The sequence below is a fragment of the Aythya fuligula genome, chromosome 1 (genome assembly GCF_009819795.1).
Source record: "Aythya fuligula isolate bAytFul2 chromosome 1, bAytFul2.pri, whole genome shotgun sequence".
Lineage (NCBI taxonomy): Eukaryota > Metazoa > Chordata > Aves > Anseriformes > Anatidae > Aythya > Aythya fuligula.
Window position 1 is genome coordinate 11,613,208 of NC_045559.1, and position 21,720 is coordinate 11,634,927.

A 21,720-nucleotide genomic window follows, 5' to 3' on the forward strand; every position below is an offset into this window, starting at 1 on the left:
GAAAATTGTCTAATAATTTACATGTGACTACCAAACCGACTTAAGATTTCACTTACAACTTCAATACCCACTTCACGTAACGTTTGTCTTTGTGACGCATACCCAATGCATCAAACAAGGTTATTGAGGTCACACTTTTTTAAGCCGTCAATAAGATTTTGAACAGAAGTCTTTATCAAGAATGAAACATTTGCATACTATTTCTTATTCTTCAAGACTCCCCCCCCAACTGTAATTCAATCTTAACACAATGAAAAGAACCTAATTATGACAGGATATCCTTCCAACTACCTTACATATTTATTTCAATACATGAAGAATGAAATTTCTTCCTCCAACCTTCCTGCAAGATAGCTGATATCTATACTAGTTGGCACCCCCTCTCACTAATGTCTATGCAAGGAAAATAAAGCCACAAATCCTGAATTAAATTACAGTGCTGTTCAGACTAGGAACTTTGGTGATATATATCAGCACTGCAGCACAGAGTGGACTCCTCCAAACAGTGCACAAGCAAAAACAATTAAGGAAGCATTTTATAGAGAGATTTCGAGCATCTATCCGCCTGACCAGACAGGGACACAAACAGATTCACCACAGGTAAGAGTACAGGGTTAGGATTTGAGAAGATAATAAGCAAAAAGGATCAGTTCTGAAGACTGTATCTAATAAGTGGATGAAATCGGATTCAAAATGTACAGGAAAGCCTAGAAAAGATCTCTGATTTCTTGGGAAAAATCCCTAATCCATGTGGTATGATGAAAAGAATGGATAGCAGCAGCAGGTATCCAGCCTGTGACTTAGAGTACAATAAAGTTATCCACACTGGAAATCAGTATGTAATGGGATCCAGTCCAGAGGTGGGAATGTTTTAGGCACTACTGTGCCTACAAGTCGATAGAGAAGTGCAGAGAACAGATAGATGCCTACCTGCCTACTAATAAGTATCACTACACAGCTTGTTGTTTTTTCAAAAAAGCCCTAAGACTCAGGTGTTTAGTTCTCCAAATTTAGATACACTTTGGAGAATTGTATCTAAACCAAATAGGTGTTCTGAATCAATGAAGAGCTGATTGCTCTGTAGAGCATTGTGCAGTGATAGAAAACTAAATGACATTCATCTTTATCAAACCATCTAACCTACAAAGATTTTTAGATAGAAGAGATTTTTTTCCAGGAAATAACAATGGACAAAAAATGAAAATGAATTTTATGAACTTTATATGTGCATGTGTACTTCAATACTCACAGCCCTGGTTGGATCACCAAAGTCTATCTTCAACCTCCCCATTGCTCTAATGATAGCAATAATGGACTGAATGGTGTTACTGTAGACAACAGCTTTGTACTGTTTACATTCTTCTTCTGAATAACCAGCTTCATGGATAATCCTACGTAAAGAAAATAAATAAATTCTCTATTCAAGTAAAAAACAAACAAAAAAAACAAACAAACAAACAAAAAAACATTTCTCTATAAATACATTTTACCGTACTTACTTCATTTGTTTGACGATTGTGCTTTTCCCTGATTCACCAGCTCCTGCAAAATAAATGTGAGAAAATTCATTAATTAGACTTCTACTCATCTTTGACAAGGCATTTAAAGTAAGTTTCTACGTTTCAAGTACCTAACCAATGTAAAGAACTTCGGTAGTTCAAAATGTGCTTCCAGCTGGAAGCTTCAAAATCAAGACATTTTAACATTTTAACACTCAACTCTGAAAAGTTTTTGTAATGCAAACAGATCACCAATTGTCCAATTTCAATATGACCAAAGGAATTTCTAACACCTTTAAAGTTCACTGTGACCAAAGGAAATCACTAGTAAAGGCAAGAAAAAAAAAGAAAAAGGATAAAAGGGAAATCTGAGAAACTATAAAGCCAGTCAGCCTCACCTTGTTCCTCAGACTAATGATAGAGCAAATATTCCCATAAGTCACTTCCAGGTCTGCAGAGGACATTAAGTTGTCTGGGAAACACTAGGAAAGATTTATCAAAGGCAAACTGCGAGCAACTACCTTGATAACTTTTTTTATTAGGAAACAGCTGGTTCTGTGGAAGTAGAACACCAAAGGATGTTATTTACTTTGTCTCCAGTAGGGATTCCAATGCCATCTACCATAGTATCCTTGAAATAAATTGCATAAATATTGATGTCAAGGTGTCTGAAAACCTGTATAGACAGCCAAACTTAAAGGCTAGTGATCAATCACTTAAAATCTAAAATTTAAAATCTAATCAGTTACAAAAGAGAATCTTCGGGTGCTGATATTGGGTTAATACTATTTAAAATGTTCATCAATGACCTTAAAACCAGGATGGAATGCTCCTGCATTAAGTCTGCAGACATCAGGCTTAGATATCAGGAAGTAGTCAAAGTGTTGGGAGAACAAAAGTGTTATTCAGAGGGTCCTCAACAAACTAGAGCAGACAGGAACCTCGAGAAACTGAAATAAAGCTGAACTGAAACAAAGTCCTGCACATGGCACAGAATAACCCATGCAATAATATAGGCATTAGATTAATGGGTTAGGGAACTGCCTTACACAAAATGACTGCTGGATCAATGACCTGAACAGTCAGCAGTGAGCTCTTGATGAAATGAAAGTAAGCCACATTCTGAGCTGCTGTACTGGGTCTGTCTGGAATAGAGACATAGCAGCCCAGATAGTGCTGTATTTTAGATTTGCGGTTAAAACAGTGTTTCTAGCACACCAGCATTTTAACTATTGCTGGAAAGTGCATGCACAGCATCAAGGCTTCCTCACTCTGACCCTGCCACTAGGCTGAGGTTACAGAATCATAGAATGGTTTGGGTTGGAAAGGAACTTTAAAAAACATCTAGTCCAACCTTTCTGCCATGGGCAGGGACACCTCCCACCAGACCAGGTTGCCCAAAGCCCTATCCAACCTGACACTGAACACTTCAAGGGATGGGGCATCCACAGCTTCTCTGGGCAACCTGGTCCAATGACTCACCACTCTCATCGTAAAGAATTTCCTCCTTATATCTAATCTAAATATTCCCTCTTTTAGTTTAAAACCATTCCCCATTGCCCTATCACTACACAAACTTCTGATGTCCATGTAAAAGGCTTGCTTTTGACAAACATACTTCATAGAGTAGCAACAGTTCTCAGATTCTGAACAGTCACAGAAGTTCAGTACCAGGATATTAATGTAAACAGAAAACAGCACTTTACAGAAATATAAAGATGAACACTAACCTCAACAAGTTCCTGATAAATACCACACATTTTGACAACAAGACAGATTCAGGAACAATAGTTTTACTGTAGAAGGCAAAATCGATGCATACCTTCCAAGAACCAGGGGGCATCATGACAACATCAACACTTGTAATGGCTACCAACTAGAAGACAAGGCCTCTTAATCAACATTACACTTGCAAAAATACAATTATGGAAGTTATTCATTACTGTGACACCTGAAGCATTTATAAACTAAATACTTCATCTATAAATAATTGTGTGCCTCAGCACAAATAGGTGTCAATGGTTTAATTTCATGAATAAAACTGATCTTTATTTTGCTTTGGTTTAATATCTTTATTCAGATCACGTGAAGAAAACAAATGGAGGTTTTTTTGTTTGTTTGTTTTTTTAAAGCTTCATGCTAAATTGCCTGCAGTTTGACTAACAACTTTTATAAAATATGTCAGAAAATGACATATTTTATTCACTGTCCCATACTGAAAGGAGATTTGCTATTTTTGCATTCCAGAAAGCAGAGCTCAGCCAGGCTTTCAGATAGACGCAGAGCTGCACTGATATAAAATATCATTTCCTTTATCTCAGTGTGTTCTGTACAGCAAAATGAGAACTGTTGTAGGAAGTATTACACGGGAGCAAGCAGAATTAAATATTTCATGTGACAGCTGCACATAAAATGTCAGAGACGGCCATACTGTCACTACGAAACCCTATCCAAATTTAGACAGACTTGAATGTACGTTCCTCAATCATCTAGTAAAGGATACTATTTATCACTTCTGGTACTGGCATATTTGATTTCAGCTTCACTACTGCCAATAAATTTAACACTGGGAGCCTTATTGGTTCAGACAGTAATATAAAAATATTATTAGAATAGTAATAATATAAGAGAAAATGATTGATAAAAGGAGATGGCAGTGCTGCTCTGACTAGAAAAGCAGCAGTCTTTCAGTTCCAAACTTGAAAGAATGGTGGGGAATTTTTGTTTGCTTGGTTTTGAATGAAAGTAAGTTAACTGTCAGGTCATCTCCACAGGACAAAAGGCGGCTTTAGGAACTGATGAGTATTTTCATCCCTCCTGCGTACTTGGTGTCCTTTGTAATACATCATAGGAGCTCCTCAGTAAGACAAGTCAGAGGGCAACATATCCTATGAGAATCCCATTTAAAACAGAGTTGTCTTCAAAGCTTTTATTGACATAATCCAGTACATCACCTACGTCTAGTACTCTTATTATACCTGTTTGCCAGAAGGCAGATAGATCTTTATGCTTCATTATGCAAACTGACAGTGTGAAAAAAAGTATGTCCACCTTCATCAGCACAACTGAACACAGGAAACAGAACCATGTTTCCTGCATAAACCCTACTATATAGACACTAAATTGTCATTTTTCTTTTGAAGCCAACTTTCAGCTTTGGAAACAGAAGGGAGAGGAAAACAAAATGAGGCTTCTTTGTGTGGAAATAGCTTAAAAAAAAAATAAAATTAACAGACCAACTGTATAAATAGCATTCTGAATAAACTGAGTAGGGCTACCAACACTCAAATCTAAGAAACAGCTAAACAAATGTTTGGCTCTCCAAGCTTCTATCAGGCCAATTACACAGTAGACTTACACAAAATATTAAGACAACTACATGAAACTTTAGCAAACATCATTATAAGCAGGTTTAATACTCATTTACTTTCTAAATGGAGCATGTCTGTATTAAAAAAATAATTTTAAAAAGTATTTTTGTAATTTGACTATAAATAACAGGTCGGCAAAAAATGTTACTTTAAACTACTCTCAGTATCTCATGATTTATTATCCCCCACACTGCCCACATAATAAGTATTCCCAAACTACAGATTTCACAAACAAATGTTTTATGAACTCAAGCATAGAAACTGATGGTTTTAAGCTCTAAGATCTTGACAGTAACATTTCCAACTTGTGAAGGACTTGATAATTGCTTACTGAAGAAGCTACTCATATACCAAAATAAATAGCAGTCCAAACTATTTCAAGTACATAGTATCCCTCTTTAGAAGAAACCAACTATTAAGTGCAACCATTTCTAATAGTACAAAGATATTCCTGGCAACGTAACACAAAAATAAATGTGGATTAAATTTGAGTGAAAGAAATACTTGGTAGAGTTAGATAAAAACTGATGAGTAGAACAAGGCTGGCTTTGAACTATCAAATCAATCTGAAAAAGTACAGAACCTACAAACAAGTAGAATAGTCTTGTATGTTTCCAGAGAAGAGCTCAAGTCTGGACAAGAGTAATTAATGTAAAACTTTCAATGCGTGCTTGTTAGCTCTTCAGACTGTAAAGAAGAAGACTTGCACCAGACCAGCTTAAATAGACAGGCAAAGTTTATACTAAATAATTAAATTGTTGGATTAATCCACCGTAACACCCTTTCCCCACAACTCTCCTACCCGGTCTTCCACCAGATATTACCACTTTACAGTAGCAGATACAAGGTGAATGGTGCCTGCTCCTCAGCTATCCCTGAGGACGGCACAAGCAGAATGCCCAGTGATTTCTGCTGCTTCTGCTATGGGGACAATAACCTCTTACAACATCACAGAATTGCCAGACAGCTCGCAAATATCACCTCTTAAATTTATCACTTCATGAAACGTTACCAGAAATGAGACTTCTATTAGAACTCGAGCTGTTAATCATTGTTACTATATTCAAAAACACCTACGTGCCAGCTAGTACAAGAAAAACAGTGAAAACTTTGTTTCTACATATCTACTAGACAGGCTGACCACTAACTGAAACATTCGCCCACACCAGCCTCTACACAAATATATTGGTCTCCGGTCTCTCTACACTCCTCACAGAGTTTATTTTTGTCTTGTGCTTCCCCCTTCACCCTTTCTGAAACCACATTGACAGTTATGCTTCTTAATCATAGAATGGTTTGCGTTAGAAGGGACCGTAAAGATCACCCAGTTCCAACTCCCCGTCATGAATTTCTTCCTAATCTAAATCTAGTTTAAAGCCCCTTGTCCTATCATTACACCCCCTGACAAAGAGTCCCTCCCCAGATTTCCTGTAGGCCCCCTTAGGTACTGCAAGGCCGCTGGAAGGTCTCCCCAGAGCCTTCTCTTCTCCAGGCTCAACAACCCCAACTTCCTCAGCCTGTCTCCATAAAAGAGGTGCTGCAGCCCTCTGATCATCCTCTTGTCCCTCCTCTGGGCTCATTCTAATATGTCCATGTCCTTCATGTGCTGGGGGGCCCAGAGCTGAATGCAGGGCCTCAGGAGGAGTCATATGAGAGCACAGCAGAGGAGGACAATCACTTCCCTCACCCTGCTGGCCACACTTCTGTTGATGCAGCTCAGGATGTGGCTGGCTTTCTGGGCTGCAAGCACACATTGCTGACTCATGTTGAGCTTCTCATGAGCCAACACCTCCAGGTCCATGTGCCTTACCATAGTTTCCAGGAGGATCTGCTCCATGATCTCGCTGAGCACAGAGGTGAGACTGACTGGGCTGTTGGTCCCCAGGTCTTCTTTTTTTTTTTCCCCCTTTTTAAAAATAGGGTTGTTTCCCCTCCTCCAATCAGCAGAAACTTCACTGGACTGCCACGACTTCCCAAATATGATGGATAGTGGCTTAGCAACTACATCCACCAGTTCCCTTAGGACTAGTGATGTATCTCATCAGGTCCCATGGACTTGTGCACCTTCAGGTTCCTTAGCTGGTCTCAAACTTATCTTCTCCTACAGTGGGCAGTTCATCGTTCTCCCAGTCCCTGCCTTTGCCTTCTGGGGCCCTGGCTATGTGGCTGGAGCTCTTGCCAGTAGACTGAGACAAAAAAGTCATTTAGTACCTCAGCCTTCTCCATAACCCCGGTGACCAGGTCTCCTATTTCCTTTTGGAAAGGGCCCACAGTTTTCTTAGCCTTCCTTTTATCACTGAGGTAACTATAGACGCCTTTCTTGTCCGTGACATCTCTGGCCAATTTTAATTCTAACAGGCTTTCCTGCCCTGATCCCTGGCTGCCCAGACAATGTCTCTGTTCCCATGCTCTCTGTTCTTACTTACACTCTCTGTAGGCCTCCTTTTTCTGTTTTGAGTTTGTCCAGGAGCTCCTTGTTCATCCATGCAGGACTCCTGGCATTTTTGCCTGACTTCTTTGTTGGGATGCATTGTTGAATATTAACCAGCTTTCTTGGGCACCTCTTCTCTCTAGTGCTTTGCCCCATGGTACTCTACCAAGCTGAAGAGGACAAAGTCAGCTCTCACAAAGTTCAGGGTAGTGAGCTTGCTGTGCCCCCTCCTTCCTGCCCTCAGGATCCTAAACTGCACCATTTCATGGTCACTACAGCCAAGACTGCCCTTGAGCTTCACATTCCCCACTGGCCCCTCCTTGTTGGTAAGAATGAGCTCTTGCACAGCGCATCTCCTCGCTGGCTCTTCTATCACTTGGAGAACAAAGTTATCGTTAATGCATTCTAGCCCTGCTGTGAGGTCCTTCCAACAGATAACTGGGTGGTTGAGGAGCAGAGCTTGTGAACATTAGGCTGCTTCTGTCTGTCTGTTGAAATCCTCATCTGCTTGGTCTTCCTGATCAGGTGGCTTGTAGCAGATCACCACTATAATGTCACTCGTCCCTGCCCTACCTCTAATCCTGACCCATCAGCTCTCTGTCAGCTCCTCATCCATCCCCAGGCAGAGCGCCATGCCCTCCAGCTGCTCACTGATACAGAGGGCAATGCCCCCTCCTTGTCTCCCCTGTCTGTCCTTCCTAGAGCTTGTATCCTTCCATTCCAATGCTCCAGGCATGGGAGCCATCCCCCCACATCTTCATCATGTCAATGAGGTCATACCCCTGCAGATGTACATATATCTCTAGCTCCCCTTGTTTATTCCCCATGCTACGTGTGTTTAGCATAGAGAGATTTGAGTGTTGAAACAGTTCTGTAAGGGCATCTTAGGCTTTGGAGAAAGACTCTCCCTCCTGCTGGTCCTTGTTACCAGCTTCTTATCCACTACCATCTTGCTTTCTTCTAATTCTGTGGCAGCTATAACTGCTAACAGCTTGTGCTCCTTTTCCCCCCAACTGTGTTTGTGGAGCCAACCAAAGGTTTTCTCTTAAAGGGTACTCATTACTTATGAAGTGGCATTAGTCTGGGAATTTCTGCAGCTACTGGAATTTGAATATGTCAGCAGATTTTGAATGAATTAAGAATGAAGCTGTGTGAGTGTTATCTGGAAGAAAATATTTCAGTAACTTAACAATGCAGTAATGGAGTGTGAATCCCAGATTACATCACTGGTTGAAGCCACAGGAGTGACAGATTCTAAAATTGTGACACTGACTCAGATGAAAGAACTGAAAAAATTCTCAAAGTTTCAGTAGCCACATGCTGGTTTATTTCTAGAGCAGAATAACTATTTAAACCTACAATCTCTTGAAAGAAAACAGAAACATTGCCTTAGATGAGCAACAGTGTCATCATAATTTAAAATCTGAAGTATTTTCTTCAATTAATATGTTAATTCATATGCATAGCTTCACACAAATGGCAAGAAATGTCCAAACCATCAGAACCATGACAAGCTGAGATTCAAAGGTTTTGAAATAAGCCTCTTACTTGATTATGCCAAAAATCAAGGGAATGGATAAATTCTTAGAGATGAAAACTACAGTTGTCAAAGAGCATACATGATCGCTAAATGCCACACCGCCAACAGGTAAAAGACTTGCGGCGCCAAGTTTATTTAACATGGCAATGCCAAGAGCAGCTTGATAAGGCTATCATTTAACTACTTAAATGCAAAGCTATGCTACTATCTTCTAAAAGAAATGGCAATCTCCTAAAAATTCAAAGCCCAGACATTTGGTGTTTTTAATGGAAGAGCAAATAACCGACCTACTCTTCAAAATTAAGGACTTTTATTTGTTTGTTAGTTAAAAAGTGTAAGTAAAAGTGGTTATCTTTGGAGGGTACATATTGGTACGCTCAGAAACAATAATCACTATATAGTTTGAAGTCATGTTATGAAAGGATGTGATTAAAGATATTCTAGAGTGTGAGTTTGAGTGGGTATTGTATGACCCTACTACATGCCAAGTGCTCCAACAGAAATAACCACCCTCTTTGGTTTACTTTAATCAAGATGGCTACCATCAAATTCAGCCATCAGAGTACAACATGCCTAATATCATTAAACATGTAGAAGTCCACCCTGCCCTTTTTTCTTGACAGCGTGGTTGGCCTTCATGGTCTTTTACAGTTCACTATAAACAGTAAATACAGTTCAGCTATAAACACGTTGTGCAAAGATGGAAAGTTCAGTGACTGAGATACCAGACAGAATGTCTGCTATTAAGCAGACAATCATTAGTCACAACCAAAGAAACTTTACAAAGAAGTTACAACTGCTACATAGGTATACATTATGCCAGTTATGCTGGTGGAGACATGTAACAAAAGAACATGGAATTCACATCTCATGCTCCACTTGCGATTCAGAACAACACTATTGTAATACCTACAGTTGTGACAGTTCCAATTGTCCCTGCTACCTCAGATTACTGTGTAATGATACAAACAGTTGGGAAAAATCAGAAAGCAAGGTGGTTACATTCATAACAAAACAGAAGGAGATCTCTTGTGTAAATATGAACTGTTTGTTGTTTTTTTAAAGCTCTATTTGTCTTTTGACACCAAGGCATCATTTGCAAATGAGACAAATGGGTATTGTCAAAGTTTATAGAAGGGCAAATGCAGTTATACTAAAGGTCAACCCATTATTTTAAAAGTAGCGTAATAAATCTTAGTTCACACAAATTTTTAGTCTTCACTCATGTCTAGAGAGGTTTTCATCTTGTACAGCTTGAGGACTATGAGATCCATAAAGATGAGGATAATAAACACATAGATTGTCAACTGAAATTCACTACCAAAAGGTCTCTACCTCTACCAAAAAGTTGTAGGGACTTACAAGCAACACAGAATGGAATATTAAATGAAAAGGTCTAGCTATCCACACCGATCTTTTTCAAAAACACATTCAGAACTCTTATTTGTATTTGAATCAGAAGAAATAAAGATTGCATGCACATGTATTTTTCACACAAAGCTCCCTACAAGCAGAATATTATTTTTGGTTAACACTACTGAAAGAGTGTTAAATCTATTTTTTAAAATGGATTTTGAATTAAACAACTGGTCTCAAATAAAGCTGAGAAAGCTTTGCAGTTCATCAAATTTCAACCCATTTGAACAAGCAGTCACAACCAGCAAGACCAGAAGTGAGAAATAAAGATACCTATATAAATAGCAGTTTGTTAGCCTCAAACAAGTATTTTGTCAAGGTTAAATCTATTCTAACACCAAAAGGCCCTACAATTCAGAACAGCAGACAGAAAATAATCTAAGTAGCTTCTCATCTAGGAAATAAAATGACATCGTTTGCTAGCAAACACTGAGGCACTAAAGCATATTAGAAGGAATCCTTGTTAATGTCTTTAAGAGCTTTAGAAGGCATATAATGGTTTTGCTAAGAGTCTACCGGATTTAATAAGGATCAGTAACTGAATCAGCATACAGCTGAGAAATCCTCTTTCAAAATGCTTAAAGAAATATTTAATACATCAAAAATGCAGACAATACTTAAACAAGACTTAGCAGCCTACTTGCAGTCAGTCTCGTACTGTACATCACTGGTAGATTCTGAAGTGAATGGGAATTCAAAATTACATTTAATTGACCAGAATCTGTAAGTAATCCAGACAGTTGTCTCTTTTACTCCCAGTTCTGTTATTGCAAGCCATTTTACCTCCAACCATAGACGATTTTAAAATTACATTTCAATACTCCAATCACATTGTACCCAGTTTATAATGTTGGTATGACTTCACTGTTTTAACTGGAGACTACTATCTCCATTCTTCTGTGTACTCTACTGTTTGGACACGGAGCTGGTAAAATTATGGTTCTTAGCCACTACCATCTGGCTTCTGCACGAAGCACTGGGCAGAAAAGGACTCTTCCTAATAAAGACTACAACCTCTAAGTTAGAACAGCATTCAGAAGAATAAGGAAACATAGGTTTCACTCTCCTTAGACTTGGAAGGAAACCAAAATTCACACCTCCATTTTCCAGTGAAGTGCTCTTATCAACACACTTCTTGAAAAAGCCTGGCACTATCTCCTACTCCAGCAATGTTTTAAAATAAAAGTGGGTTTTGAATGAGCTCAACACGTCCACCGTCTGGACCTGGCAGGTGAACACAATTTCACATGATTGTTAATTGAATTGTACAGTAAACTGTGACAGAGAAACACAGAAACTGAAAGAATCTCATTCGGTATCCATTTGCCCTTACAACCACTGCTGCTCATTTCCAGTGCTCCATTTGCATCAGGCAGATACCTCTGCTGTTCATTCTGCAGTTACCGATCCAGGTGCCCAGCAGCAGACCATTATGTTATTATCATCAGTTAAATTGACCACTCCAGCAGCAAACTAAGTCAAAACAGAATAGCCAATTTAACTATTAAACCAGCACAAAACTGAATTAAACACTCAGAAGTGCCAGGGAAAGGGTAGAACCATTCAGCCAGATGCTCTAAGAGCTCTCTCCTGTTAGCAATACTGAGTTTTTACACTGGTGCAACTGCTTATGTCACTACATTATTATACAACATACCCTGCTTATTTCCAGCATTCCAGTATGGATTTAGAAACCAGGCAGAAACATTATTAGTTTCCCTGGAATCTATTAAAAACACAGAGATTCAGAATTTCCTCCCCACCAAGATGCACAATTCATGTTATGAGCAAAACAAATTTTATCAGCTTCATCTACATAAGAAAATTATATAGATAGATGCATGAGAGAAATTTTTAAAACTTTACAAAAGAATGATGGGGTACAGGTTGCCATTTAACTCCAACAGCTGTGCCTCTAATCAGTGTTTTCATGTCAAAACCCAGACCATATTAAGTTCTAAAAGATACTGAGAATTATAAACCTGCTGCACAGTTTCAACAGGAATTTTCATTACAGTACATTGATTTCTTCTTTAAAAGCAATCAGTTTAGAGCAATGATTGTAGGGACTTCCTGTCCACTTTGGTTGCCTAGATACAGTTACATTTCACCAAAAAATGCAATCAGGTACCTTGCTAAGCGTATTATATATGTTTCAAATGCAATAATACATTTCTAAAAAGCACATATGAAAAAGTAATGCTGTACAGTTTATTGCATAGACTGAAGCACTATATATGCAAATGTTCATTCCTTTAAATAAGTAGTTATATGAAACGTATTTTCTAATTTCAGTATCAATTTTTATAGGTATATCAAATACTGCAGGTTACATGCATCTCTCAGTACAAATGCATAACTCTCATATCAACATACGGATGTACATCAACACCTCTAGTTGATTTATCAAGTTACTACCTAAATAGAGAAGAAATGGGGTTACTCAGAGGTTCAATGGTCCTTCAATTACTAAAGCCAGGAAAGGAAGGCAATTCATGTGCTTTAAGGTATGTTTAACATAAACACTTGTTAACAAGTCTCTAAAGAATTGTTTCTTAATATGCTGTAAGTGAAGTACCCCAATGGTTCAGATCCTGAAAGAATGATATTATGAACAATTAAAAAAAAAACAGCCTCCCTGGGCAGCCTGTGCCAGTGCTCAGTCACCCACACAGCACAGAAGCACTCCTGGTGTTCAAGTGGAACCTCCTGTGCTCCATTTTTGTCCATTGCTTCTTGTCCTGTCAGTGGGCACCACTGAAAAGAACCCAGCTCCATTTTCTTTGCCCCCTCCCTTCAGATATTTATCCACATTGATGAGATCCCCCTGAGATTCCTCTTCTGAGGCTGAATGGTCACAGCTCTCAGCCTCTCCTCACAGGAGAGATGCCCTAGTCCCTTGGTCATCTTTGTAGCCCTTTGTTGGGCCCTTTCCAGCATGCCTATGTCTCTCCTGTACTGGGGGCCCAGAACTGGACACAGCACTCCAGGCATGGCCTCACCAATGCTGAGTAGAGAGGAGGGGTTACCTCTCTCAACCTGCAAGGAATAATCCATTTGGGTATCTGTGACACTAGCTAATCTTTAGGTCATTTCACTGGGATAGCATACACAGACACATAACACTTTACCTCTTGTAACATATTCACGCTATGGACAGTTCCAGAGATCTTCAACTGGCTCTGCAGCTTTGCTAATTCGAACAGCAAAGTCACAATACTGTGAAAGATCTTTTAAATTCCTAACTAATACTTCTACACTGTGAAAGGGTTATGAGCAGACAGGTGCAAACAGAGCATGACATTTCATTATTCCTCCATTTCCCATTCTGATTCTCATTTATTTTGTCCTGCCTGCGCCTACCAAACCAACTCAATGGACAAGGAGAACAAAGCATATTTAAGAAGAGGTAAGTCTTTTTACAGGCCAGTCAGCCTCACCTCAAGAGGACAAAGCCAGGCTCTTTTCAGTGGTGCCCACTGACAGGACAAGAAGCAATGGACAAAAATGGAGCACAGGAGGTGCTGCCTGAACACCAGGAGCACTTCTGCACTGTGTTGGTTACTGAGCACTGGCACAGGTTGCCCACAGAGACTGTGGGGTCTCCTCCTTGGAGATCTTCAGAAGCCTCCTGGACGTGGTCCTGGACAGGCTGCTCTGGGTGTCCCACTTGAGCAGGGGCTGGGCCAGATGGACCCAGAGGGCCCTGCCAGCCTCGGCCTACTTATTGCACAAGCACACATTCCTAATAGGCAAAACTGTCTAAGCAAAAAAGCATTTGCTATTTTGTCTCTGTTTTCTAATATATTGCAGTATCTTCACTATCCTTCAGCTCAGAAATGCCTCTAAGTTGAGCCACTCCAAAAACTCTCCATTTTTCCCATAGTACTTCCTGCTCTCACAAGTTTGAAGTCTCAAGTTTTCAAACTACCCTTTATATACATTATGAGCTTAAATATTTCTTTTTTTTGCCTACAGAATCTCTCAGGCGAAGCCAACCAAACTCCATTTAGAGAATAACAAAACAGTAATTTACACAAAGCCTGAGACAACAGTAGGACACTGAACAAACAAGAGCAATAAATAGAACAGCTGAGCTCAGTAAAGCTGGTCAATGACTAAGAGTCAGCCTCAGAATAGCAAGTTTTCCATCAATACAGGCTCTCCTATACACATTTTGGAAAAAGCCTTATAATAGCTAATTATCAAGTCAGTTCCAATCTTTATGGCAGCGTTTCCATGGCAGAAAAAATCTTCACACTTAACAGAACATCTTAAATCTCTCTTCTCTACTTCCAGTTTTCTACCTTGACATTTGCCAGAAAGCACATTACAGGAAACACTGCAGACATCCATCAAACCCAGCAGCAAAACTCACTTCAGAATTTCATGCCCTCTGAAGCAGACCGATGGCTGGGTTTCAATATATTTGGCCAGATTTTAGGATATGCCCGTTTCTTCCTTCTGAGAGTACCGAGACAACTACAGACAAATACAGCAGCAACAGAACAAGGTACTTCAGGGATACAGTTACATAAATCAGCATGGCCTAACTCTACAGGACAAAGCTTGAGTTCAAGTTGTCCCAACAAAACTATGTAAGGAGCATTACTGTAACCCGCAGTTAGTTAAAAATGGCTCTTCATGAAAGGGGGTGAGCTTCAATAATAAAATCTATAGGACTGAAGTAAGCTGTCATATCAGCACGATGGTACAATTAACTGTGCTGCTAGAGAAGGTAAAAAGAAACCAATTAAGGTAGTGTAATACAGAATTTGTGTTGTCTTGAGGCAGCGTTGATGCTGGGAGTGAACTGTATTACTAAAAAAAAAAATACCTTACTGGAGCTTTTTTGGTTTCAGATTCAAGAGGGGGAAAAACATCAAGAAAAAAAAAAAAAAAAAAAAAGCACTGTGTTGCTTTTAAAAGACAACTAAAGGGAAAATAATCTTAAGCATAGACACTGGAAATATTTGTTGGGTAACTCTTGAATTCCCCCTCAAGAAACGTCTAATGGTTGATACAAAAGTTAAACTAATTTTTATGTATATCCATAAACTACACCTTTTAATCAAGAGAGGAAAAAGGACAGCCCCCACTGCAGGTATCATGGCACAGTACAAAATACACAGTTTCTCTTTAGCCATTTCTAAAATCATTTCTTTCAGGGTATGTTGTACTGAAGTGAATTTTTCATCAGGATGTTAAAGAATTAAAATCACAATGCAATCATAAATGGCGACTTCATACAGAAACTTTCACAGTGAAAATAATTTGCATCGTAGCAAAGAAGTCTATATGCACATCAAAGACCAATATTATGATGTTGCAAATTATTACACCAGCATTAAAATAGAAAAAGACAAGCATAAAAACCCAAACTGCAATTATACATAGCTGTGCTTTCTGCGCATGCATGAGCCTCCTTACACAAAAACAAGGCGAATTATTACACTATGAGAAATCTAGTAATTTTGATTTTATCCTTTGAAAGTGTTATATTCAGTACTAAGGCTTGAGGATTACATCAATTTAATTACAAGTCAAATATAGAAGTCCACATAAATAACATCCTGATGCCAAAGTCCAGCTGTATCACATTAAAATTCAAGAGAGCTGCTGTTTCAGAGCTTCTCCTAAAAAGCACCTAAATCTAAGCAGATTAGATAGCAGAAAGTCTGCAAAACAAAACAAAACCAAAAAAAAATGGGGGGGGGGGGGAAGCACAAACTATTAGCTTAACTTCAGTACCTGGGAAAGTTATGGAGAAGATTGTCCTGGAGGATGTTGAATGGCCCTTAAAGAACAAAGCTATTATCTGGCATAGTTAACATCAGGTCATGAAGGGAAAGTCCTGCTTTAGTAATTTGGTCTCCTTCTATGACAAGGCCACCCACTTAGTGGCTGAAGGGAAGGCAGCGGATATAATCTTTCTGGATTTCAGTAAGGCCTTTGATACCATCCCTCACAGCATCCTTCTGGACAAACCGTTTAACTGTGAGATAAACAGGGTGATACTATGCTGGGTGATGAACTGGTTGTACAGCAGACCTCAAAGGGCTGTAGAGGGGCTACAGCTGGCTGGTGAACCATTCAGCACTAGCAGTGCTCCCCAGGGCTTGGTTCTAGGGCCAGTCCTGTTGAACTTTGTTATCAATGATGTGGATGTAGGAATGGAGCGCATTCTTTGCAAAACTGCTGATGATGCCAATCTGGGACTTGCTGTTGACTCCCTGGAGCGACAAGAGGCCTTAGAAAGAGCTCTAGATCGGAGCACTGAGCAATCAGCAACCGCATGAAATTCGTCAAAGGTAAATGCCAGTCAAAAATAAGTGATTCTCCCACTATATATTCTCCCAAAGCTGGTAAAAGGGCAAGAAGGCACATGCTTTGAGGAAAGGCTGAGGACACTTGGGTTGTCTCGCCTATAGAAAAGGAGGCTGTGAGGTAACCTCTTTGGTTTCTGCAATGCCATGAGGAAGAAAAAAAGGAGAAGCCAATCTCTCCTTCATGATAAGCAATGATAAGACACACAGGAATGGCACAAAGCTGGGCCAGGGGAGCTACAGGTTAGATACCAGGAAATGCTTTTTTACTGAGAGTGTGATAAAACACCGGAACAGGCTTCCTAGAGAGGTGGCTGATGCCTTATGCCTGCCAGCATTCAAGAGGTATTTGGATTAACAATACGCTTTAATGTTTGAGAGGTTTTGATCAGACAGCTGGACTTGATGATCTTTGTAGGCCCCTACCAACTGAAATATTCCATTCTAAACAAAAAGTAATATTAACCACTTCTTTTAGGTATCATTTGTAAATATCTGATAGATAGTTGCCTTTGAAGATCAGACAGGAGATATTGTCAAGAATGTTTTAGGCCAGTACAATCAAAGTTGGCATAACTTAATAAAGATGCGGTCAACACCTCTGAAAGGTGCAATATATGTTTGTAAGAATAAGGCTTGAGAACTTCTGTAAATTGAGACTTCTAAATTCTTGTAGGTTTTCAAGCATGGAGAAAGAATACACTGGAGGAAAGGCAAGAAAATGAATGATACAAAAAGCACTTTTTTCTTCCCCATGGTGCAGCGAGGTCTGAAGGAAAGTAAAGATTATGAGGATGCTGCTGCTGGAAAGATGAGTATGCAGTGGGAGTCAATTGACTAAGCAGAGATATGTAGGTCTGGAACAAAAGAAAAGCAGCTAGAGAAAATGCTTGAGATGTGAAGGTTTAGAACTGAATGTAATTCTAGTTAATGCCTTAAGCATCAGGGAGGACTGCAGTGAAAAAGATTAAGAGCAGTACTCTGCCTTAAACTGAAAAATAGGTTAAGAACATGACAACATTGTTCCAGTGTGAATCACGAGCATCTGTTCAGGAATGGAGAAGTAGCTATACTGGTCACCAGTACAGAAGTATCTGGTGAACTAAAATCTGGACACATGATTATCTAGAAAGATGATGCAGAACTGCAGTTGTCAAATGTGATCCGTGGCTTCCTGGTCCCCAGGATCCACTCCTAAAGAATGTGAAAGAAATACCTTCCTGAATGCCTTGTTCAATGAGCCTGAACACTTGATTTGCTGTATTAGGCAAGAAATGTGATAATCCACAAATCAAATGTGCTAATCCTATAAACTCATACTGCCAGTTTGAATGTATTCATAAAACTTGATGAGTTAACCTCATACCAGAAGGCTTTCTTCTAAATGAGGTACTGCCTGTTCTCCTGCAGTTGGCATAAATTCAGTCTTATGTGCTCTGGCTAATTCAACAGAAAGGCACTTGCAAATCCACACCTGATCTGGATCACATGTATATTAATGCAGCACACAGACCAGCCACGGAGAGCCACCATCTCCTAACATGAGTAGAATTACATTTGTTCTGCAAGCATCATTGTAGGCTTTTTTTTTTCTTCTGAATATCAAGAGTTAGAAAGATGGGGAATCAGAAGACAGGAAGAACGTGGTTCAATTGCCTCTATTCCTTGGAAGCCAGCCAAGATAGAAGATATACCTGGTCTGAACTACTTCTTTGAAAAGCAGTATATACGAGTTTATCTGTAAGAAACTGCAACAACAAAAAACATAATAAAACAAAATATTACTTCAATCAGGAAACAGGTATACGAATGATCAACTTGATACAAATGTTAAGTGCTTAAGAAAAAGTGCTTTGTGTATTAAATTTTTTTAGCAGTGAACAACGTATTAGACTGCCCTTAAATATCATGGAAAGTCAAAAAATGTTTCTTCATCACAAATAGGAGATTCATTTAAATTCATTTTGGATCAATGTAACAAGCTCATTTATTTAATGATTTTAAAGTAAAATAAAATCACCAAGCTCCACATACAAACACATTTGCCAGCTGGCTTACAAATTATGTGCTCATGTTCAGCTTCTAATAACGAGGATGACTCTCAAATTTTACAGAAAAGGTTCTCCTGCTGTTAGCATATCACATTAAAGCTCACGGAATTACAAAGTTACAATATTATTTTACATGGATAGTGTTTCAAAATCAGTATTCTTGGTACCAAATTGGTACCAAATGAGGTACCAATTTATAGACGTTATGAAATAAGTTAAATAACCCAAGCAATACTACTTTGAACAGAGTAAGTCTGGCCGCTTCTTCCTAGAGACAAGACAACAAAATATAAATCTAACATCGATCAGTGATATTATTCACAAACTCATGGTTTCTGCACAGCAGTCATACCTCTCTCAAATCATTGAAATTCTAGAGAAACCTTTAGAAAAGCTTCTAAATTTAGTTTTATTCCATTATATGCCAGAAATAGACTGATTATAATTATAACCATATCTTCCAGTTGAACATACTAATTCAAATCTCAGTAGGATTCTCTAAGCACCATACAAAAATACAGCTTTTACAGATGCTGGTGTAATACCTCTCCTTGGGCCAATAGGTTTATAGCTACACACTTTTTCTACATAAGCAAGGTATTTTAGATGCTTCTCACACCACATATTTTCCTGCCAGCAGACCACAACTTGTACTTTTCCTTTTATTCTGGTATCTTTTCAGCAGAACAAGCCCATAAATAGATGCAGGAATACAACCGAGTTGATGATCAACTATGACATATGGGCAGAGCAAGCAATTCGGAAAGTGAGTGGTGAGAAGAGACTGACTCTAGTGGAAGTAACTTAAAATAGTTTTGCCATCACATAAAGCATTTGCATAACATTTAAGACATCTGACACAGTTGCAAGGAAATTTAACAGGAAAACTTTAATTCCAAGAAAACTGAAACACCCAGACGTATCCATGGGTGTATACACAAAACCTCATTTGGAGTTCAGTAAACATTTATGGAATTTTGTGTTTAAAAAAATGATTTGAATGCTGGTCCTAGAAGAAGTTAACCTGTTAGTTTTCACACCTCATTTTAATAGGGGAGGGGGAAACACTATACCAACTGAGCTGTATTATGAGGAAATGCATGCATCTGACTCACATCCTATGATTTTCTGAGATTCCGGAAAAGAAAGAGAAAAAAAAAACTTCCTCAAAAACTTTTCTGTATCAGAAAGATTTTAGAAAACAAAACCATAACTTTATACACCAGAGCATCAAACTACTAAAAACAGTTACAAAATTAATTCTCAAATTTAAAGCATCTTCCTATAAAAAGAGACTTTATCCATATCCAAAGAATATTTTAATGACTACCAAACTACATGTACTTAATGTTCTAAACAGAACAGTGAAAATCTGAAAAATGTTTTAAATGCCTTGCCAGAGCACATAAAAATAATTACTTTGGCACCTTCACGACATTTTCTGCAGTACTACTACTGATCAAATAGAGCACAACCTCTCCATGCAACAGTCTGAGGCTTCCAAAGTTGCACAGGCACAGTACCAACCAACAGCCTAACCCTGGAAAGCAAACTGGAGAGAAAAGCTTTGTTTCCCTCATAAGCAAGATTTTAAAACTATACGTACATTTTAGGACGCTTGCTTTTCCCAGACTAGGCTTGCCTCAGCTCTGCATGCACACATGAAAGTGCTTCAGTTTCCTGTACCTGTCTGGGGCTATTTTAGAAGTTTGCAGAAGAACAAAGTTACTTAAAAACTGTAAACGGTACATGGCATTGGTAGTAAATAGACCACTGTTGATGAACACTGTAGGAAAATAAGTTTCAAGAGGAGTGAGAAATTGAGTAGCACTTTAAGAAAATTAGCTTCAGGAGGAAAAGGGCACCATAAAAAACAAACTCCACAGCTTTTTAGCTCCAGGCTAGAACAACCCAGTCTGGTTAACCATAAAGCACATCACGCAGGATTCCTTATAACATCAGTACAATACAAGTCTTGTAACACCCAGACATCCACAAGTTGTACAACAGTTTGGGTACTGCACAAAGATATTTCTAATTAAACCTTGCTTCTTTGTTTCTTTTACAGCAATTTTAAGAAGTAATCCTACTTCTGGCTCTCCACATCACCATACCAGTCAAAACACATAAACAAGTAGCTCCAAGTACAGACAAGCAAAACCCAAAACACACGATGCTATATAACGCAATTTGCTACTTTACACGTTTTATAACCCCCCATCAAGGCTTTACTTTACGTTGTCGGGTTCCAGCAACATAAGCAACTCCGAGAAGGATGCGAGAAGTTGCAGGGCGCCTTGCCTTCCTCCCCCTTGACACTAGGTAAGGTCTACAACAAGCGTTCAGACCAAGCGCCCCCCACCCCACAGCCTTCTGAACCCCTCCCAGCTGATGCACACGGAGCCCCCGGCCCGAATTTAAGCAGTTTGCCCCTTTGTGACGGATTTAAGGCCTCCTCTGAGCAAACAATAAGCCCTGAACCCTTTCCCCTCACCCCAAAGCGCCCCCGGGGGCATCCCTCGGAGGGGAAGGGGGGGTGCCTCGACGGATCCTCGCCAACCTCAGGTCCACGGGGGGGTCCCCAAAGGGGTGCCCCCAGCCCACAAACCATATAACAAAGAAGGGGGGGGGCTGCTCCCCGCCCTGCCCTTACCCAGGAGGAGCAGCTTCACCTCCCGGGCCGCCTTCTCGCCGTCCTCCCGCAGGTTCCTGTCGATCATCTTGCTCCTCTCCACCGCCGCCTTGTCCTCGGCGCTCAGCGTGCAGCCCATTTTGGGATGGGGGCTGCTGCTGCTGCTCGATTTCGACCGGGAAGGGAAATTAAAAAAAAAAAAAAAAAAAGAAGAAAAAGAAAAAAGGGGGGAGGGGGGCGATGTCTACCTCCTTCCCCCCCTCCCTCGCTAGAGCGCACGGAAGCGTTCACCTGGCACGTTTAAGAGTAGGAACGGGAAAAAAAAAATAAATATATATATATAAAATAAATAAAATAAATAAGGATTAAAAATAAAGGAAAAAAGATTAAAAAAATAAAGAAAAAAAAAAAAGAAAAATATAAAAAATAGAGAAAAAAATCAGTTAAAAAAAAA

General features: G+C 39.4%; 1 protein-coding gene across 2 annotated transcripts in view; it reads right to left on the reverse strand.

The window, feature by feature from the left end:
- LOC116495054 (guanine nucleotide-binding protein G(i) subunit alpha-1) overlaps positions 1-21,448 on the reverse strand; it is a 34,515-nt gene extending 13,067 nt beyond the window's left edge. For both annotated transcript variants that reach the window (XM_032197255.1, XM_032197247.1), the window contains exons 1-3: positions 21,288-21,448; positions 1,500-1,542; positions 1,250-1,391 (exon numbers count right to left, since the gene is read on the reverse strand). In XM_032197255.1, the coding sequence (XP_032053146.1) occupies positions 1,250-1,391; positions 1,500-1,542; positions 21,288-21,405 (303 nt within the window). In that variant the 5' untranslated portion in view covers positions 21,406-21,448. The remainder of the gene's footprint in view (positions 1-1,249; positions 1,392-1,499; positions 1,543-21,287) is intronic.
- Positions 21,449-21,720: the final 272 nt, after the last annotated feature.